A 15,549-nucleotide genomic window follows, 5' to 3' on the forward strand; every position below is an offset into this window, starting at 1 on the left:
TCACCCTCCGCCGGGCTGAAGCATTGTCTCATCGGGGACGCAGCGTGCGGAGCCCGGCACCATGTAGGCTGCTCCGGCCCGGGGAGCCATGATGTGAGACTGTAGGAGAGCAAGCCTGGGTTAGGGGAAGACGTGTTCCGCTGGATCTGTTCATTCTTGCAGGCTGAAGGCTGCTTGGCACGGTGCAGATGGTGAGGGCTTTATCTCCCTGACCCTAACCCTGCAGCAAACCGAGCGGCTCCGATGTTACCTGCCTGTGCTGGTGGAGCTGGGGCCGGACCCTGAAGCCCTCCTCCCTCCGCTCCTTTGCGCCGTGACGGAGCCGCGGTCAGCGGTGCGCCTTCGTTCCGCCTCGCCGGCGCCTCGACCAGGATGGCCGGCCGCCGCGGCTGCGTGAACTCGCTCTGGTCGGGCACGGAGCGCGTCCGCATCGGCGAGCGCCTGAAAGCGACGCTGGCAGGGCTGCTGGAGCTGGAGCTGCTCAGGTGCAGACACCTGGAGATGGTGGACGCCGCTCTGGAGGACCGAGCCGAGCATGGCCCCGCCACATCCCGCAGGCAACAGGTCAGTGTGTGAGGCTGCCAGCTCACGGCTCTCGACATGAGCTGATTATTAAATATGGATGCGGGGACGACGGTGATCTGCCAACAAGCCGGTCCCTCTGCGGCTCAGTAGGCAGATCTGATCAGCGCCTGGCAGCTCCGGGCTCAGAGCTGAATACCAAATTGATTGAGATGGTGCCAGAGAGCATCCGAGCATGCAGTGAGATCATAACACACAGCAGCAGCAGCACATGGAGCAAATGTCATCGAGGTCAGTGTACCAGGACCGGATCCCGTCTGCTTGGCCCTGTGCCTCAAGGTTATGAGGGTGGATGCAGCGGGATACCACAGGCGCTAAAAATCAGGTGTAGACTGTCGATTAATACAAAGCAGCAAACACACACTGCATCATCTAACCCCCAGCTAAAAAAAAGTGAAAGGCAGGAGGTGTGTGTGTGTGACCTCCTCAGAAAGGGTTAGGGTTGTGTGATCTCGGGATCATCTTCAAACTAACAGGACAGGGATGTTTCCCAGCCTGGTCCTGACATGGACACCAGGTCTTTTTGTGATGGGAATGTGGAGAATGTGTGTTGACATGTAATACAAGAGGACAGAATGCAAACTGGTCCCATCCAGACTGTGGCGGCTCCGCTGAATTATTCCTGAGCAGGTACTAAAACTGAAGCATATAAAATCTATGGAAAGTATCTATGGAGGATATTTTTTTCTCGGCACAGAATAGTGAGTACCTGTACTGGTTCAATCAATTTGTCAAGTATTCCTTCAATTCAACCTCCTAAATATGACGTTTACTGCTTTCTTTGTGTTGCATGGACCAAAGAGCTTTAGGTTTGGAGCTGTTTGTGGCTTTTGAAAATATTTTCCTGATGCTTTTTCTAGTTGGAACATGAGGGAATAGCACAGACACAGTCAATAAAAAAAATAATGACATCTTCCACAGCATAACAAGAGAATGAACCCCTTCTGTCTCTCCTTTTTCACCACACATTTTGAATAATTGATTCATCATTTAAAATCACTCCCAAAGAATATTGACAAGACAATCTCGATCTGCAGCTTCTCAGAAGTGAGGCCTTTCTGCTCTGCTCCGTGTTTTGTGGTGGTAAACTCACACATAAATGTTGTGATCTTGGTCCGCAGCTTTGAGGCACGCAGTTCAGATCCACCTGCCACCTCGTAGTCCCTCAGTTACTCACATTATGTTCAGAAACGGACTACAGCTGTGCACGGCTTCACTGTGTTGCGTGTGCTGGCGAGAGCAGCGACAGGCGTTTGTTGTTTGGTTTTTTTTTGTTTTTTTTGTTTTTTTTACTGAGCCACTCTCTTGTGGATTATCTCTGGATCATTCTCAGATTTGACAATCCAGTGACACGTGTTCAGGATCCCCTGGAGTTGGGAGATTTTTACCACAGGTATTACAATAAATGGGTCATTGTTTGCTAGAATAATTACATTTAACTGTATCCACAGAAAGTAACATACTTTATCACATTCGTGTTGCACAGAGCAGCATCACACTGATGTAAGTGTGCCTGTTACCAATGAGTGGTATGAGTCAGAAGCCTGCAGCACATCAGTGCATGTTCTGTTTTAACCAGGCCACCACTGAGATCACCTTCAGAGATCTGTAAATGAATTTGACCAAACAAAACATGGAATCATATTCCTCACAGGCCACAGGAAAACGAAATGAAATAATAAGATCTGCTGTTATCGGTGCAGGGACTGTATATACAGGCCCAGCTTAGTGAGGGCACCTGCATGGAGTGCAGCTCAAAATGTGTTACCTTCCCCACCGCCCACCTGCCAACTTCTCCTCTGTGGTTCCTCCTGCGGAGCTGAGACATCCCGTGGAGAGGCCGAGCAGCATTGCTCATTCTCACCTCTGAAGGGAGCCACCAGTGAAGCAGAGCAGGCTGGCATTCTGCCCTCTGCCCGGTGTTGGCCTCCGCCAGTGCACACACACTCAACATTTGCATAACTGGAGACAAATTTTTGTTCTTGTTGTTGGAAAAATGACCACATCTAGTTCAAACTCTGCAGCAGCTGGCGATGAAACGAAGGAGAGAATGGACGTGGATACAGGCTGTTCCATTTTCTATTGTAAAAGTGGACAGGTTCAGTGTAGATGTCAAGGTTTCATTACATTACACATTTCATTACATTGTATTTATTTTACCTGAAACATATTATTGCTTTCAAAACTGTAACTAGTTTGTAAGCTGATTAGGTAACTCATAACATAATGTGCTCCCTGTTAATGCCGGCGTTTTAGTTTTCTGGAATTAAACTCTTGAAATATGATTCACCTTTCCTCTCTTTGATAGTACAGCTGTGCAAATCAACATTTGGCAGGTCAGGCTTATGGCTGTCTGGGAAAATGCAATATAAAGTAACTCCTCTCAGCTTTTGTACCATGTGATGAGCTCCATTGTCGGTGAAAAACAGCTACTGAAATCGAAAAATGATGCTTATTCACCATTACGCAAAGAAAACACTTTCAATTTTCATAGATTTGTTTGAATATTTTAGATAATTCTTTCTTTTTAAAAAAATGGAAACATTGTTTCTAAATGAATGATTATCTATATGCTGAAAGAGTAGATGAAAACTTTTGTAGTTCTCCATTTGTGATATTTTCACACCTTCTTGTTGCTCTCCTTGCTTTTCAGATTTGGCTTCAATGCCAAGTTAGTGTCCAAAAATCTAACCCTCGTCCATCAGAGCGCAAAAAGTACAAGTGCTACCAACAATTCACAGGCGATAGAGGTGCAACAATTAGCTGAGTCATTGATCGACAGAAACAATTTAAATAATCTATTTTGATTAACTGTGAAATTCTTTTGCCTTCTGTCGTCCTGTTTGTGTCTGCTGCAGCTACAACACTGCGTGCTCTCAGTGAAGGCAGCCTGTCTTTAAATTAGGTTTAGTCCTTGGTAGCATCATCTTACATCTTACCATTACTCTGACTTGCGGAGTGAGACATCTTTTGTCTCTGGTCGTGGCCTCAGGGCCCTGATCCCCCGAAGATCCACCTGTTTCAGTGAAGGTGGAGTGCGCCGCTCCACACAGCAGAGGCTGAAGATGCTCATATTTGATGTTTTTAAATTTCACGAGCACATTGACCATTTCATGCGCGAATCATTTTTGCCCCCAAGTGTTTTTTACTTGAGTGTTCTTTCTCTCTAGGGATGAAAAATAAATAAATGAGCTTCATTTTTTTCACGGAGTTGGTGGTTGTCCACTAGGCTGGACAAGGTGCTTTTGAACTTTTAACTGATGAATTATGTTTTTAAATGAATAATGAATAAAATAGGTTTACGTGAATATTTTTTTAACCTGCAGGGGTCTGCTAGAATAGAAGGAATGGACAGACGTTCCTTCCTTGCGCTGTACTTCTGGCCTTCTGTCGGCCATCTTGGCTTTGAGGACCTTTTTTTTTTTTTTGCGCTCACAACAGCTGACCAATGAGTTGCAGCGTATGGGATGACACACCAGCGTCCACTGTAGAGACTGATGCACAACTTTGACATCAAGACTCATGCATATAGGAGAAAACAGCTTTGAATAGCTGTCAACTGCAGTGACCGCTGTGCATGAAAGGGTTAAATACACTAAACAGTAAATGTTGTGCCGTGTGGAATGAATCCGTTCTGCCAAACAACCGCTTTATCCCATCCTGTTTGACCAAATTATTTAGCTTCAGCATGGCCTCTGTTACGGCCGGTGTATAGCCTGAGCAACACTGATCACTGTTGCATTATTATTCATTTCCTTTCCTACTTATTCTCAAAGAGGGGTTGTGTTGCTGCCTCACATGAAATAATATCATATTACAGAGTCTGAACAGACCCCCACCATCCGCCTATGATTTGATCACGCACTAGTCGCTGTGTAACGCTATACCCTGTAATGCGCAATGCATCATGTTGTTGAGGGATAATACAGAGCAGAGGAGGTTTGTGTGCTTAAGTAAGTATGCAAATATTCAAGGAAATGTATAAAGTGTTGTAGTTAAATAAGGGATCCTAAGTTGAGTCCTGCATATGTTTGGAGCCACAAATGTGTGCTTTTACGGCAGTTGGTGGGGGAATGCAATAAGTGGGATTTAGCAGCAGAGCAAACATAAGAACATACATGTGAGCGACAGTCACAACTAGACTGGATTTGTGTGCGTTCAAGCTGAAGATGAGTTAAATATTTCGCCAGGCCTGTTGTGCTGTTGTGTTTGTGAGTGGGAGGAGAACCAAGCAAGAGTTAGAGAGCGAGCAGCTGTAGCTATGGTGAGCAGGGGGTGGCTGGCTCCAAGGATATTACAGGAGTCCCAGTAGGGGGGGGGGGGGGTATTTGTCATGGGGAGTGTGGGGGAGGTCGGGGTCCTTCAAGATGCCCTTCTCTTTCGCCCGGCAACCACTCACCCCTCCCTTTCCACACCGCCTTCACTCAATCAGTGACTCACACTCTTATTTCTCAGTCTCTGCCTCTTTTTTGGTCACTCGTGCTCATTTTGGTCATCCACTCAGCCACGTCTCACATTAGATTCACAAGAAAGAGGGTTAGGGTTAGGTTTCGGGTTTATGGTTACGAGCGAAGAAGAGAGAGGGGAAAAACAGGAATAGAGGACAGGAGTGAGCTGAAGCTCCCCATTCTCTCAGAGCAGAGATAAGCTTAGAACAGGTCAAAGTCTGAATTTTCCTTCCTCTCCCCTCTTTCTTCTTTAGTCCCCCCTCCCCACCCTTCTGTCACTCCGGCTGCTCTTTGTTACGTCATCTGTCTTCCTCCATTATCTCCTGAAGCCCCCTCTGCTCCTGTCTTCCCAGCAGTGACTCACTACCTGTATTGTTTCCTCAGTAACAAGAGGATTGATCAGTGCCACTCACAGAGTGTCTGTTGTCTCTTGGCTGCTGTCCTGGAGGGGTGGGTTAGGGGGATTTGGTGAATAATTGGAGGAGGGGGATTTCTCAGCCAGGCCTTTACTAATTTGGGAAATTGAGGCACTCTGCTAACCTGACAGGGTGGTTTCTATTCTTGTTATTGTGCGAGGGGGCCTCATTCCTGACTGTTACGGTAAGCGGGGAGTGACGTCATGGGTGTGTTCTTCGTAAATGATATCATGGACACACAATGCTACATGGCCTTTCACATGGGTCTAATTGTGTCTCTGCCATTGTGCGTTTAGTTATGGCCTTATTGCCAATGGTGATAAGAACATGTAGTGGAGGAGGACGGTGTGTACCTGTCAGCAATTTAATGGAAAGTAATGTTATTACAGGTTATTCAGAGATGATCTCAGACAGAAATACGATTTTATGTTTTAACTTTACATCCATTTTCCGGACTTTAAAAATAATCCCCAGTCCTACACTCACCCACAGTACTGGCAGCCCTGGTGATGTGACCATACTTGTGCCTTTGGAAAGCAAGCTACACAAAAACGTGTCATATTGTAATGCTATCATCATTTTATGGTGTTACCAAAATTAAGATTTAAAAAAATTATTCAAACTGAATTGTAATAAAAAAACAACAACAAAATAAGTTGTCGAATCATTGTATTACATGTGAGTGGTTTTCTGTGATATGATGCGTAGCTGCGAGGCAAAGTTAAATGCAGTGGATGTAAATCTGATGAACAGAGCGATCTGACCTGAAGGTAGATTTAGAAGTGACTTTCAATTTGATCACATAATCTGTCAAGACATTTGGACTGTGTTGCTGTTCATGAATAAGTCATTGTTTTATTATAAATGTTGATTTGCTATTTCATATATATAAAAAAGATGATACATTATATATTATTATTACAGTGTCATATCAAAACAACAGTTTTCAAAAATTAGGGTTGAAAAGGAGTGTTCCAAGTTGAGTCAGTGGTGATTATCACACAGAAATATTTTCCGAAGTGATGAAATGTCACTTTACATAACAATCCCTGTTATGTGTTTCACAGCCAGTAATGCCCGGCATTAAACCCACTGTGTGATAATACCCATACCAAATTAGAACAAATGTCATCCAGGTAATTGCAAACTGTAATATTGTGGAACAGCATAAATACTGTCTTCTGCGTGGTTGGAAACGTTTGATTTTAATACAAATCTCTCGTATTTGATTTATTTTGTAAAGAGGACTTTTCAGACATTGAACATATAGTCATGCACACAGTATCTTTATACTCAAACATACTGGAGAATTTTATTTCATAGAATTCAAAATGTTGTTCCCCAGCCATAATTTATCACATTTTTTCAGGCTCCCCCTGCCTCAGATATAATGGTATTGCCCTGTCAGAGCAGCCCAGAGGACTGTGGCAGTAATTTGGGGAACGGGACCGTCCTCTCATCATCGGCAAGGGGAAATCATTCCCGCTGGTCTACTCTGTCCTGGGACACTCCCTCTGACCTGCTCTCTCCCCCAACACCTGACCCCAGCGGTATGGTCCATGTGGACAGTGACTCCAGACCTAGTTCAGGTAAAATTGTTTACTCATTGTTTAAAATGGTGGACAGTGAGTGATAACAGTGCTGACCTGCGTGATGACCAACAGTTTGTCACCTTCTGTTAGCTCAGTTCGTTGAAGAGAAATCCAATTAAACATTAACTATACTCTTTTTCAAACTTTTGTTTACTTGCACTCTGTGTGACTTGGCGCTGACTTTTGTTGACAACTGTTCAGCCTTTCTTGCCAAACTCTTATCCAGTTTCATTTTAACCCTGATCTCCACCCAACTCAGACCTTTCTGTCCCAACAATGCGCTCATTCACACCTTTTCTCTTGTTTTCTGACGAGTCTGCCTTCAAACCTTGAACGTATTGTTTCAGTATTTTTAGGTTCAACAAATCAATCATCAATAAATATTTTTAGAGATGCCCACATTTTCTATGTTTGTTAAACAGTGGATCCAGTGCAATGGTGCCTTTCTCCTGGAATTTATGCCAATGAAGTTTCTGTAGGCGATGTCTTGTCCCTGTTTCGCTGTTTTTTACTGACTCACCGGTTATCCATTTCTTTTTGTATGCGTCCAAACCAAACACTGTTGGTATTGAAAACATTTGTCTGGAAAGACTTACCAAAAAAAGAGCTGTAGAAGTGAACCCGTAAAAGATAAATGTGTGCTGTATGGTAACAACATTGTTGGAATGAATCTGATAAAAACAACCAACTAGGGGGAGAAGTATCATCTCTAATAATAAACAGAATTCATGATAAATTGAATTAAATACGGGTGCTATTATACTGAACATCCAGAGAGGTTAGAAATCTGAGTTAGCATCAATGAGTATCATGGGTACATTTCTGAATTTGTATCCTCTTTCTTGTTAAGGTTTCTATTCAGTGAGCGGTAGCTCTCTGTCAGATTCTTGCTACTCTGTGTCCAGCGATGCCCCCCAAGGAGGACCAGTGCCACCAGCTCGACCTCTGAAACCGTGGGAGCAGGTTCCTCCCTCCTCTGACAACGCTGACTCCCTGTGGTCTGAAGGTGCATTGCAGCAGCAGGATCATGAGCAGAACCAACAGGACCAGCTTGTGCTGGAGATTAACCAGGAAGAGGAACCAATAGAAGGGACCACACTTTCAGGTGAGCTGGTGGAGATAATTTGAATCATTCCAAATAAATATGACTTTTCATTTTATGCTGAAGCTAATTGAGAAATTGTAGCTGCAGGTAGTTCAAAGCACAGTTTTGCCTGCCAACATCAGTTGATATGGGGGAAGAGTATGTGAATGTTGAGTGATTGATAATCTAATATCTAAAAAATGTTTATGTCTGAAGTTCCTCTCTCATCTCTTGCAGTTCCAAGTGACCTTGAAGCAATTGGTCTGGGATTTTTGTCTGACCTCTGCTCAGGACTTGGTGACTCCGTGATTGTTTCCCTCCTCCGAATTTTTGACCCATCGTGCTCTACCCCAACCTCCTCCCAACATCCAAAACCCCAACTGGACCCTCACTACTGTACTGACTTAGTGTCCCGTCGGACCAAAGAGATTTACACCTACCCCAGCCCGCTGCATGCTGTCGCGCTCCAGAGCCCCCTCTTTACCTCCCAGAGCCAAGAGCAATCAGCCTCTCAGAGTCTTGAAGGACCACAGCATGACAAACTAGGGTCCAATACTGATCCAGCTCCGCCTCTTCAGCCTCAGCAGCTTCCCACCCTGTCATCCCTCACCCAACTGGAGCAGTACATCTCTCGCCTGGCTCAACAGTACCATAGTCGGGTAACCTCTTCGACCTCTGATCTTACCTCAGCTGTCACCCCTGGTCCAGTCGTGCACAGAGGTCTTTGCACCCCTGGCAAAAGTCATGGTTCAACCCAGTCCCTCTCTGCCTTTGAGAGTCGAAGTACACCTTCCTCAATGCCAGGGGCAAGCATCACTCCCTGTAAGTCACTGCTGGGAAACTCAGCTCGAGTCAGCCTTAGCACCACTGGAAAAAAGGCCACTAGAAACTCAATCAACCTTGGAAACCTTCCTTCAGCAACTGGAGAGGACTTGAATATTAATCTGCATCTCAACCTCAACTTGAACCTGGCCCCAGGTTTGAATTCTAGCCGGGGACTTGCGGACAATTCAAAAAATGACAGTTATGGAGCTTTGAGAAGTGACTTTACTCCAGCTCCTACATCACTCACATCCACTACGCCCACCCCAGCACTTCGAGCTCGGCCCCGCATCTCAACTTGTCCAAGCAGCCTGACTCACCGCAGTTCCCTTGAAGTTACTTCAGGTTCTGGAACAAGTACTGGTTTTGGATCTTCAGCTTTCTGCCGCTCATTAGACTGGAGTAGCGGTGCTCCAGCTGAGGCAGGACCATCATTATTTGGTACGAATGCTTCTTCAGCTCCTGAGTCTCAGCGTAGCAGCTTGATCCAAGACTCCAGCTCCAGTCCCAAGTTAAGTGAAGACTCCCCCATGGTAGGAGAGATATCCCGCCTCTCTGGCCTGTCGAGAGCTGTTGTGGTTGGACTGATGGAACAAGGTGTGGAGCTTGATATTGACTGCTTTCAAACTGATTCAGCAGGTGAGGTGAGGGGTCACAGTAAAACTCACCTGGCTCCCCAACCAGAAAAGTCATATGACTACACTAAACTAACTGACCTAAACCCCCAAAGACCAATCCAGCTATCCCTTAGTGTCACCCATTCTCCTCAGTCTCAGTCCAGTCTCACCCCTCCTCTCTCACACTCCAGCAGCCCCATACACCCTTACCAGTCTAAACATATTCCCTCTTCCCACCACTCCTCACACTGCCACTATCAGCAAATACCTTCTCCATCCGACCTTCCGTCCTCCACTGCATCCTCCCCTGCCTCCCGCCCCACTGCTAGGGGTCGCTCTCCTCCCCGGCCTCTCCAGCCCTCCCCACTGGGTGCCACCCCTCTCTCAGTTTTCCGTCGGGATACACCCTTCCAGTGCTCCCTGCCCCACAACAATAACAGGACCTCCGCTTTGGGTCTTGGCGGAATCCAGCCAAGAGGTGGTTCACTTCGTCAAAGTGGAGGAGGAAGTGGAAGTAATGGCAGGTGGAAGAGAGCAGAAGGGGAAGGGCTCTACAAAGGAAAGCATACCTCTCACAAGTTGATCAGGGCAGCCACAGTAAGCAGCTATGCCAAGAGAGATGAGTACAGCTCTGTTTGGGGTGAGGAAGAGCAAAAAGGGCTGTCAGCAGCTCAGACACCAAGAAAGACCAATAAACTCTGGAAAGGCTTTGAGGGACGCATCTGGGGCAAAGAGTCAGAGAGTGAACGGGAGGAGATGGACAGAGCTGAGTATGGCTATGGATGGAGGAGAAACAGCATTGGAAGTTGGAGGAGGGAACATCGCAAGGGGAAGACTTCATCTGGCAGCAGTGACAAGAGGCCAAAAGTAGATAACTCCCCAATCTTCTCGAAGAAGAGGGGGAAAGAAGACGGGGAGAGACGAAGCTCCAGCCTCAGGCTCTCCAGAAGGGCTTTGTTCAGGAGCGAGTCGCAGGGTTTGCTAGTACCTCATAACCATAACGAGGGGCCCACAAAGCGGGCACAATGGGTGTCCTCGTTAGACGTGGGGCAAGGAGGCACTGGCATCAGCAAAGATGAAGGGGTCAGACTACTGAGAGCCAAGGAGGAGGACAAACGGCTGTCTTCCACTGCAAGCCTCTTCAACCTCTCCCGCTCTCAGAGCCTAGAGGGCAGCTGCCACTCCCTTTCCCCTTTCTCCTCCCCTTCTTTTTCTCCATCCCCTCCTCCACGGATGCCTCTCCGACGCTCTAGATCACTGAGGGACTTGGGGAGGAGAGTGTTTGGCTCTATGAGATCTCTGAGTCTCAAACGGAAGCCATCGAAGAAATGACATTTGTACAAAAAAAAAAAATAATAATAATAATAATTTGTTGAGTACAATATTCTTCTATTGGGTATGTTCAGAACATCAGTGATGGTTGGTATTATATTTAATGTAATAAGGAGTGCCATCACTTTTGATTTTCAAACTTTAAAAATTTGTGGTTTATTAGACAGATACACCTGCTATACTAGTGCCCATAAATGCCCGTCATTTCATCTACCACCAACATAATGAAAGTTCTTCTCAGGCAAGTCTGGATAATCTGCAATTAATTTTGTTCTTGGTTCACAACATTCATTCCAGTGAGGTTTTTGTAAAAGGTGTTATTGACATAGCTCATACCTTCCCTCTAAAAAAGACAAAATCTGAGTGCTTTGTAATGATTACACTGTCCTGCCCAACCCCTTTCATCACTAACAAATCTTATTAGTAATTATATCAATTCTAATTGTACAAGCAACAGCAATGTTGGATACAGCATGGTCTGCAGGAAATTTAGGGGTGAATGATTCTTTTTAGGTGCTGCAAGAACTGCAAACCTAAAATGATTTGACATCTCAACAGGAAAAATATTCTGGGATCCCTTTGTTGCCTAAAGGCAGCCCATTTTAAATGTAATAATATAATTCTAATAATGTTCAATATAAACCCATAACATTGGCTATAAGCAGTTTAATTTCATACTGGTTGTATCTCCAAGAGTGTGAATGTGTATATGTACACTCCCTTTTTGCATGCTGCTCGGTAACCTGTTCAGTGATTATAGCTATTGTGAGAATGTGATATTCCTGTTTTATGGGCAATATCGCCTCTGAAGTACAATCATATAGGCCAGACAATGACCAAAACCAAGCAAATACTCTTTAACTTGATATTGTGCTCAGGATTTTCAAATAAATATTGGATGGGCTTTTCATGGGTTACAACTAATAAAAGAAACTGATGACTAAAACTTGCACTGTGCCTAAAATAACTATGTTACATAATGGTGGTTAAAAACACATCTGAGCTTTGACACTTTTTATAAAAAATATTTTACTTGACAAAATCAAATCACAAAAACAACATTCACAGTGCTGATTACACAACTGCAATCATTGAGGCATTAACGAAACTTAGTAGTAGTGTATAAAGAGCCATGTATTTGTTAAAGATCCAAACTCTTGTTCTTTTGAGTTCAGAAAACCAGCTCTCTTCCCATGTTGCTAGGAAACTAATCTTCCTGTCCTCTCCTTTCTATTTTCGGCAGCAACATCTTCCCTTTCATATTGACTACATCCTATCATACTGTATAAGGTATAATCATTACTCCACTAAACTCACCTCTTAAGGGTATTCAGTATACATAATAACATTAGTGACTCAGGACATGTGCTCACTCTTCAGTTGCTTTGTGATCCGTTCAGTGCAGTCTCGCTCAACTTGAGGCTTTATTTGGCTGGGTAAGATTTCAGGCTAAACTCCCTCACCAGTTTCATTGGTTTGGTCAATCCCTTCTCTAGAGCTGCTTTTCAGACTGGAGGAGAACATGCCTCGATACATTGCCTTTTCTTTTTGTAACTCCTGATTCAGTTTCGCCTCGGCTCTTTGCAGGTATTTTCTCACGTTAGCATCTGTGACAGAAAAAATAAAGAAGTTTTATTTTGGAAAGGGATACTTGGAAATGGTTGGAATGAGCTTGCACATAAAATGCAGAATCATGCATGCAGTGTTACAGATTTGATATATCAAGTAATCAATTGAAAGAGCTGAATGCCCCTGAGCAAAAGAAGGGAAAATGCAAAAAACAAAACTCTCTTTACATGCCACTTACTTGGTCTTGTATATATGAACAGAAAATGAATGACTGCACTGTGATGAAACGCTCATTGAATTTAACAGAGTGCAATGCGGTCTTTGTCAGGTCTGAATTTGACACTATTATATTTTACATTGCACAGTATGGTGCACAGTTATATTGTGTTTAAGTGTATCACTGACAGAGAACTGTAGATGCTGATTTGGATTTTGTTGTGATGGCAGTACGAAAAAAACCAGATATTTAAATAAATGTCTATGACTTAGGCCTGTTGTTGATGATCCTGATGTACTGGTCCTTTTCTTACCATTAGGCTGCTCTCTGCAGGCCTTGATGAGGTACTGTTTGGCAGTCTGAGCATCTCCCATCTCCAAAGTGGCTACTCCTGCCCTGTACAGCGCTTTGGCATCACCCGGTCGCCACTGCAGCACCCGCAGGCTGTACTCCCTTACACGAACATAGTCAACATTCGTTCTCTGGAGTAAACACACTGAAACATATAAATATGTAAAATTTATATTATATAAAAACACACTTACTTCATTAAGCTACCAATATCAATTGCATTCATGCCTTTTGGAGAACACATCTGCTTTAAGGCATTTGCTGGTGCTATAATGGTGTGATGTTTTATCTACCAGCTAAATTGTTGTAGCAGTCCACTTGTGTGTTCCTCAGTAGAGCCTCCTGTTCAGGTGTGAGAGCAGGCATCTCGGGTCCAAAACCCTTCACTGATGACATGACATTAGAGTCGAGGCCTCTGAGGACCAGCAGAGCACGGTGATAGCGGCCGATGGCTGAGCGAATGTTCTTCTCCTTGTAGAAAGAGTTTCCCTCTGTTTTCATTTGGGCTGCTTCCTCTAGCAAAGAGCAGACCGACCTTGTATACGTCGTCGTGTGTCCAGAGCTGCTTGGCTCTGCTGCTGTCGCCCCCTGCACATCTGCACTGTCCATCTCTGCAGAGGAGTGACACCCTTCAGGTAAATGAAGCCATCATTTCTGCCACTTGCTGTACATTTTGCCAACATACAAAACTGATTTTGTGTGTTATAAAGGAATTCACCAAATACATCAGTACTCTAGCTAATTTTGCATAAATGAAGGAAGGGGGAAAAAAAATAAAATAAAATAAACCCTCCTCTGGCGTTCAATTATATTTTATATAATATTTATATTTATAATAATTTCTGTTTTAAACACGGAGAGATGGACGAGACATAACTTAAAATAGTAAATATATTTTCCACATGCGTCGTTAAAGCAGAAAAGTTAAGGTTGGATGTTTTCACTTTGACTGGCTCCACTCAGCTAACTTGTAAGTTTCTGGGACACCGTTTTGTTTCTATGGCAACACCAGGCTCCTGTCTATCTTACGTCATACTCTGAAACGTCACTACTGGCAGCATTTTACGACCAGTAACGGCTTTAAAAGAACGCGAGATCGTGAACGGTTTGTGGCCAAAGCTAACCGAGCTAACAGCGTTACACAGCAAACTTCGCTTCCTCCGCTCAACTAGCTGGTTTTCGTTCACCTAACAAGGGTGTCAATACATTTTAAAGGTGGGGTACATAAACTTGTGACGGTTAAAATGTAACGCATCGTCTCACCTCACGAAGCAGCGGGGCAATAACCAGGCAGCGGTAACTCCTTCTAGCTGTTACCAGCCATCCTGACGCTGTCGGCCACTTCCGTGTTTTCTCCAGAAGTCGTAAAAACTTCAGCTAACGCGGCGTCACGTAAGTGATGGGAAGTTCTGATCTTTTTACCGACTCGGGTCTTTTAATCTCGTTCGGAAAAATGAACAAATCTTTTTTCAAGTCCTTCGTTCATTTCGTTCATTTGAGCCAGTGTTGCGCTGTAGCTGTCATTTGAGTAATGACTGAAAAACACTGAAGAGCAGCATGGTTTGCTTCACTTGACATATAATACACAAGTTTGCTTTTGTTAAACTATTGAGCAGCCTTTTGGGCCAAAGCCTACTGAAGTTGAAATGACTGATTTCATTCTGTGACGGCTGTTTACTTTAGCCTACCTGGTCACTGAAGACCCATAATTTATGAATTCATTCAAATGGCAAGGCAAATTAAACATCCATCCCATAGCCACATAGCTAACGTTCATGCTAACGTCAGATAGCTCTCCTCACCAGTAATAATTGCATTGGTCATGTTACTGCTGTAACCATGTGAATAATGAGTGAAAGACCCAAAGACCTGTGGTTATGAGCCGTAAACCAATCATTCATTTCTACACTGAGACTCAGCCCCTAAGAACTATTTTTTTTAAATTTTATTAGTTCAGATGCTGGACATTTCTAGGAGGCAAAAGGAATAAACTAGACGTAATTTGAAGTTTCCGAAAAGAAATCCATCATGTCTATCTACCTTACATAAACCACTACAAACCTTCCATTAAACTTTGTTTGACTAATAAGAAATTGAATTAGGTGGGTTAATCAAACTAGCAGGACTTGAGGGGTAACCATGACTAAATACAACTACTTTTATCAAACTTTTATTGAAACCCTCTCTGCACATCATTTTTAAAGAAATAAATGTTTGTTTTGATTTATCAGAGGACAGATATGTTCATGACAGCTGAAATTTCATTGTTTCTAACACATCTAAGATTTCTAACCTTGGAATTTCCCAGAAAAGTCATATGAGGGCCAGTTAGAAGAAAAAATCTGACATTTATTAGCAGTTTGTTGTTGTTGTTGTTTTTTTGTTTTTCTTCTAATCAGTCTCCACCAATCTGTGACAAAAGGCTGCAACTTTTGGCTACATGTTGAAACTTGGAGCCATAGACTTGTTGTATAATTCCTTTTATTAATGATGTTAACATCAACATACTAAACTGTATC

General features: G+C 43.9%; 2 protein-coding genes across 2 annotated transcripts; one reads left to right on the top strand and one right to left on the bottom strand.

Moving 5' to 3' along the window:
• Positions 1-58: 58 nt before the first annotated feature.
• Positions 59-12,946, top strand: LOC115049757 (uncharacterized). The gene is made up of 4 exons (XM_029512261.1): positions 59-564; positions 6,816-7,035; positions 7,889-8,143; positions 8,360-12,946. The coding sequence occupies exons 1-4, from the start codon at positions 373-375 to the stop codon at positions 10,891-10,893; spliced, it is 3,201 nt and encodes a 1,066-aa protein (XP_029368121.1). The 5' UTR covers positions 59-372; the 3' UTR covers positions 10,894-12,946.
• On the bottom strand, positions 11,903-14,394 carry ttc9c (tetratricopeptide repeat domain 9C). The gene is made up of 4 exons (XM_029512265.1): positions 14,294-14,394; positions 13,324-13,641; positions 12,993-13,175; positions 11,903-12,500 (listed from the first exon to the last, which is right to left on the bottom strand). Exons 2-4 carry the CDS (start codon positions 13,637-13,639, stop codon positions 12,343-12,345), a joined length of 657 nt encoding a protein of 218 aa, XP_029368125.1. The 5' UTR covers positions 13,640-13,641; positions 14,294-14,394; the 3' UTR covers positions 11,903-12,342.
• Positions 14,395-15,549: the final 1,155 nt, after the last annotated feature.

The sequence above is a fragment of the Echeneis naucrates genome, chromosome 10, assembly GCF_900963305.1.
Source record: "Echeneis naucrates chromosome 10, fEcheNa1.1, whole genome shotgun sequence".
NCBI classification, from domain to species: Eukaryota; Metazoa; Chordata; class Actinopteri; order Carangiformes; family Echeneidae; genus Echeneis; species Echeneis naucrates.